The 6,000-nt window shown below is 38.1% G+C and overlaps 1 protein-coding gene across 2 annotated transcripts in view; it reads left to right on the top strand.

The window, feature by feature from the left end:
* Positions 1 to 469: 469 nt before the first annotated feature.
* MNS1 (meiosis specific nuclear structural 1) overlaps positions 470 to 6,000 on the top strand; it is a 42,176-nt gene continuing 36,645 nt past the window's right edge. For both annotated transcript variants that reach the window (XM_027570242.1, XM_027570241.2), the window contains exons 1-2: positions 470 to 567; positions 1,382 to 1,603. In XM_027570242.1, coding sequence (XP_027426043.1) covers positions 565 to 567; positions 1,382 to 1,603 — 225 coding nt within the window. In that variant the 5' untranslated portion in view covers positions 470 to 564. The remainder of the gene's footprint in view (positions 568 to 1,381; positions 1,604 to 6,000) is intronic.

Raw genomic sequence — 6,000 nt, 5'->3', positions numbered from 1 at the left:
ATTTTATTTATTTATTTGACAGAGAGACAGTGAGAGAGGGAACACAAGCAGGAGGAGTGGGAGAGGGAGAAGCAGGCCTCCCGCTGAGCAGGGAGCCCGATGCGGGGCTCGATTCCGAGACCCTGCGATCGTGACCTGAGCCAAGGCCGACCCTCAACGACTGAGCCACCCAGGCGCCCCAGGAGTTTGCGTATTTCTGTGTAAACCGTTTCCGCAGACCTTCCCTTGACTCCCAACCCCACCCAAATCACAGAATTCAGCAGCTTGTGGGAAATCGCGAGCGCCCTAAAGGACTGCAAAGACCTCGCGCCAGGATACGGGATCTGAACGTCCCGTCTAATCTCTTAGATCCGGAGAAGCCGCCTCCCTGCCAGCCTCCCAAGAAGCTCAGTGCCGATTGGCTCTTGCTGCGCCCAATGAGATGCGCCGGCGGCCCTTGAACCCGCTAGGGCAGCGGCAGTTGCCAGGAAACCGCGTAAACATCGGAGCTCTCAGCCCGCCACTGGTTTTGCAGCGGGAGGTGGTGGCCGCTGGATCCCGAGAGGGGGATTTTCCTCTGCCAAGATGGTGAGTCCGTCGGCGGTCTCCAAACTACTTGTTTATCTATTGATTTAATTGTAGTTTGGAGCCACCCTGCATCAAAAAAAAAAAAAAAAGGATTTGGAGTGCCTAATCTGAGAATTAAGTGGGAGACTCGTTCAATTTGCTTTCAGAGGCCTCATGTGCTGTTGTTGAAGCAACGCTCACGGTGGCTTCCAGCCGTTTTCAAATTCTCCCCAGACTCTATTAGTTCTGCCTGGCGAAAATTTTGTTTGCCATATTTCTGGAAATTTGGGAAAAGATTAAGAACGTTGAAAAAATAAATGGGCAAAAGAGTCCAGGAGAGAGCAAATGAATTAAGTAGCAGCGGATTGACCTATTAAATCTGTATTAGGAAAACCTGACCAGCTTTTTTCAGAATGGCACTTTCTGGCCTAGGGGTAAGCGAGGCGCAGGGGTTGGGGGGAGGGAATGAGGAGAGGAGGAATTACCTGTGTTGTGGTTGAGAGCTAGGTCTTTGGAGCTCGTCTGCCGGTCTTTGAATCCTAGTACTGCTATTTATTTAAGCCAAGGAACCTTGGATAAAGTTGCTTTTACTTTTCATGTCTCATCTATAAGATGGGGAATAATAAAAGTAATTTATTGATATACTAATATATTTATCTACCGTGTGTACTTTTTTTTTATTATGTTACAGTTCTCTGAATTTAGGAAGGAAGCCAAAAGCCCTTTGTTTATTACTGTTACCTATTTTTGTACCTGGGGCTTGCAGCGGTATACTTTTAAAAATTAAATTTTGGAATACCAAAGTATGCGTACTTTTTTTTTTCTCTCATTATAGGCTTCTAAAAGGCGAACTTTGAGCTTCAGTGAAAGGCATCAGAAACGAGTTGATATAAATTACTGCAAACAACTGCATGTCCAATCAATAAGAAAGATACAAAATCAAATCAGGGATCAAATGGTGCAGAATGAAAATAATGACCTCGTGGAGCGCAAGAGATTCCTCAGATTATTACAGAATGAACAATTTGAGTTGGATATGGAAGAGGCCATTCAAAAGGTACATTTTACTATTCATTCTGACATTTTTTTCTTCATTTTCTCGTTGGAAATGAGATCCAGCTGCTGATACTGGAATTGAGTAGATAGATAATAACATCAGGTAAAGGATGTCTCATCATAAGTCAGCCCAGTGTAGTGGTAAAGAGGTGGGTTTTTGGCGTTAGACTGTATGAATTTAAATCCTAGTACCGCTGTATGTAAGCAAGCTCTGGAACCCTGGGTAAGTTGATTTTACTTTTCTGCCTCATCTATAAAATGGCAATTATTAATAGTACCCACTTTGTAGGAGTTTTAATAATTAATGAGTTAGTACATGCAAAGCACTTAATAGTGCCTGTAACAGAGTAAGACTCAGGGTTTTGTTTTGTTTTCATAAATATGAAATCCGTAATTACTGACTTCCACAGTTTTATTCATGTCAGTGAAATTAGGTTGCTTTCCATAAAATTCAAAAGACAAAAATTTAAGTGTACCTTTTTTGAATTTACTGAGATTAAACATGTATGTTATTCAGTGGTAGAAAATGAACATGTATTATTAGGTATGAATATACTCATAGTTTTGATTTTGAAATGCTGCCTTGAAGAATTCAGGTACAGTATGTATATATTCCTAAAATATGGTGATAATTTTTCTGTGGAAACTTCTAAATATTTTAAAGGTTGAGGGTAGTAAAAAGGGGAAACCAATAAGAAATGAGTTCTCATAAATGTGAAAAGGGTTTTCTGATATTTCAAAATTATTTGAGTTCCTGCTGTATGTTCATCATTTTGTAGGATATTGTGAGGAATGGCAAAAGCAACTTTTAAAAGTGGTGTCCATCCCTCTGAGTTCTAAATTCATAAGGCTTAGACATGATTTTTCAACTCTGAGCAATAAGATCATAGGGATTAGATTTTTTTTCCCATTCTTTTTATTCTTATTTTTTCTTTAATTTTAAAGAAAATCCCAGATATCATGGCACCTATTTTCTGTATACTTCAGTATGTATCTTACAAAATGTAGACATTTTCTTACATAGTAGTAGAATAATGCCAGTGTCTCAACTAATAGATTTAACAGTAAATTCTAGGCATTATTTAATGCCATTCCATAATCAAGTTTTCGTGATTGTGTCAAAATCTGCTTTTACAGTTGGTTTGTTTTAATCAAGATCCAAATATAAGGTTCATACAATATATTTGGTTGTCATGTCTGTTCGGTACCTCTTAATCTAAAAAGTCCCTCCCTCCTTCATCCTTTTTTTTTTTTTTTTTTCTTCTTAAGAGTGGGAGAAAGAGGCTGGAGGGAGGGGCAGAAGGAGAAGGTGAGAGAGAATCTTAAGCAGGCTCATGCCTAATATGGAGCTGATGTGGGGCTCAATCTCACAACCCTGAGATCATGACCCAAGCCAAAATCAAGAGTCAGATAGATGCTTAACCAATTGAGCCACCCAGGTGCCCCCACATCCTTTATTTTTTTAACTTCATGTTTTTAACTTGTCAAATTAGGCCAGTTTTATAGGATATCCTGTATCTGAATTTACCTGTTTGCTTGTTTCCCTAATTTTTATATTTCCTCAAAATGTAAGTTAATCCTAAAGGCATGATTAGATTTAGGTACAGTGTTTTGGCAATCACTCCATAGGTAATGCTATCCTTGATATTGTACCACATCTGCAGGCACATGATGTCTGCTTGGTCCACTTGTAGTGATGCTAGTGTTGATAAACATGTACATTCTGGTACCTCTGGTGAGGCATTCTGGTTCCTCTGTTGTAAAATTCCGAATCAGCCTTTCATCTGTGGTTTTGCTAATGAATCTTTCCTTTTGTTAGGGGTTGCAAGACACTGATTTTCTAATTTTGTTATTCCTTTCACATTTAATTAGCTGAAATTCCTTTGTAAAGAACTTTCCTCCATCAACTAGGGTTATTTGGTACCCTGAAATATAGTTATTACTGGAAAGGGAGATATATACTTAATTTTCAGAGTTGGTGCCCTGGTCACTTCCACTGGTGCCTGTCAATGTTGTTTTTTAAACTTTTCTTTAGTTTTTGACTTTTTCCTTTTTAAAAAAATCTTTATGGACTCATGGGTCTTTAATACTTGAATTAATTGCATTTATTATCCTTTTTGAGGCTCACGTTGCCCCATCTTTGGCCAATGGATGCCTTTATTGGTTCTGTGTCCTTCTGACAAGATTCCCTTAATCTGTGATAGCTTCCTTGCTTTCTGTCAGAACAAAATGTTCCCGGCTAGTGATGGTTAATTTTGTGCGTTGACTTTGACTGGGCCATGGGGTGCCCAGATAGTTTGTCAGACATTATCCTGGGTGTTTTGGGATGAGGTTAACATTTAAACTGGCACACTGAGTAAAGCAGATTGTCCTCTCTAATGCGGGTGATGAAGGCCTGAATAGTACAAAATGGCTGAATGAAAGGAAACTGCTCCTTCCTGACTGCCTTCTAATTTGGGACATCAGCTTTGTTCCTGCCTTCACATCTGAACTGAAATATCGGCTTGTTTTGAGTCTCAAGCCTGTCAGCTTTCGGACAGGAACTCTACACCATTGGTTCTCTTGTTTCTCAGGCCTTTGTGCTTAGACTGGAACTAAGCCGCTGGCTCTCCTGGGCCTCTGGCTTTCTGACTCACCCTTCAGATCTTGGGAATCACTTGAGCTGATTCATTATCCTATTTATTCTTTTTCTCTGGCTAATGCAAGGCTCATCTTGTAAATTTCTTGCTTCACACCTGGAGTCAGCCATCATACCAAAGAGCTCTATTATCGTCTAGTGGGAATAATATTTAGAGACAATTTCTGAGATAAATTTAGATTTATAATTAAGTTGCAAAAAATAGTATAGAGAATTCCTGTATACCCTTCACCTGATTTCCCCTTATGTTAACATCTTACATAATCATAGAACAATTATCAAAATGAAGAAATTTGCCGTGGTACAATATGTTAACTATAGGATTTATTCAGATCTCATCAGTTTTTTCCATTAACATCTGTTTTCTGTTCCAAGAATACAAGCTACCTTTAGTTGTCATGTCTCCATAGTCTCCTTCAGTCTGTAAGTTTTTCACTTTTTCCTGTCTTTCATGACCTTGACAATTTTAATACTAGTTTTCTGTTGCTGTGTAACAAATTACCACAAATCTAGTGGCTAAAAACATCCATTTATTACCTCACAGTTTCTGTAGGTCAGAAATCTAGACATGGTATGTAGCTGGATTGACTGCTTGATCTCACAAGGCCGAAATCCAGGTGTTGTCTAGAATGCATTCTCATCTGAATCTTGGGGTCCTCTACTAAGCTTATTTAAGTTGGCAGAATTCATGTTCTCATAGTTGTAAAACTGAGGCCCATATCTCTCAGAGATTGCTGACGTTCCTTGCCACATGATCCTCTCCACAACATGGCAGTCTGCTTCTGGTTTTCTGGTTTTCTTCTTGGTGTTGATTTCTAGTTTATACCATTGTGGTTGGAAAAGGTGCTTGATACGATATCAATCTTGATTTTATTGAGACTTTTTTGTGGGCTAACATGTGTTCTGTCCTGGAAAATGTTCCATGTGTACTTGAGAAGAATGTGTATTCTGCTGCTTTTGGATGAAATGTTCTGTATATATCTCTTAGGTCCACCTGGTCTAAGGTGTTGTTTAAGACTGATGTTTCCTTCTTGATTTTCTTATTTCTGTCAGATGTTGTAAGTAGGGTGTTAAAGTCCCCTACCGTTATTGTATTGCTGTCAATCCTCCCCTTTCAGTGTGTTTATATTTGCTTTATATATTTTGGTGCTCCTCTTATTGGGTACATATATATTTATAAACTTTATATCTTCTTGTTTGATTGACTCCTTAATCATTATGTAATGCCCTTCTTTGTCTTTTATTACCGTCTTTGTTTTAAAGCTTTCTGTGTTTGATAAGGGTATAGCTACACCAGTTTTCTTTTCCATGGATATCGTTTCTCTTGTGGTTTGTTGTCTTTCTTTAGTGTTGTGTTTAGATTCCTTTCTCATTTTCTTTATTTACTGTAAGTTTTTGCTTTGTGGTTACCATGAGGTAATATATATATAACATATATAACATGCTATGTATAGAACAGTCTATTTTAGGTTGATACCAAATTAACTTGAACTCATTCCAGAACTCTACATTTTTACCACCCCCCCACATTTTATGTTTTTGATGTCACATTTTACCTCTTATTTTATATATCCTTTAATTAATTATTGTAGTTCCAGTTTATTTTACTATTTTTGTCTTTTCATACTAGCTTTATAGGTTGATTTATCCACTACCTTCACTACATAATTTACCTTTTCCAAAGAGATTTTTACTTTCATATGTTTTCTTGTTGTTAATTAGAGCCATTTCTTTTCGGATTAAAAGGTCCCTTTAACATT

The sequence above is a fragment of the Zalophus californianus genome, chromosome 6 (genome assembly GCF_009762305.2).
Source record: "Zalophus californianus isolate mZalCal1 chromosome 6, mZalCal1.pri.v2, whole genome shotgun sequence".
NCBI lineage: Eukaryota > Metazoa > Chordata > Mammalia > Carnivora > Otariidae > Zalophus > Zalophus californianus.
This window is presented reverse-complemented; position numbering and strand designations above follow the sequence as displayed.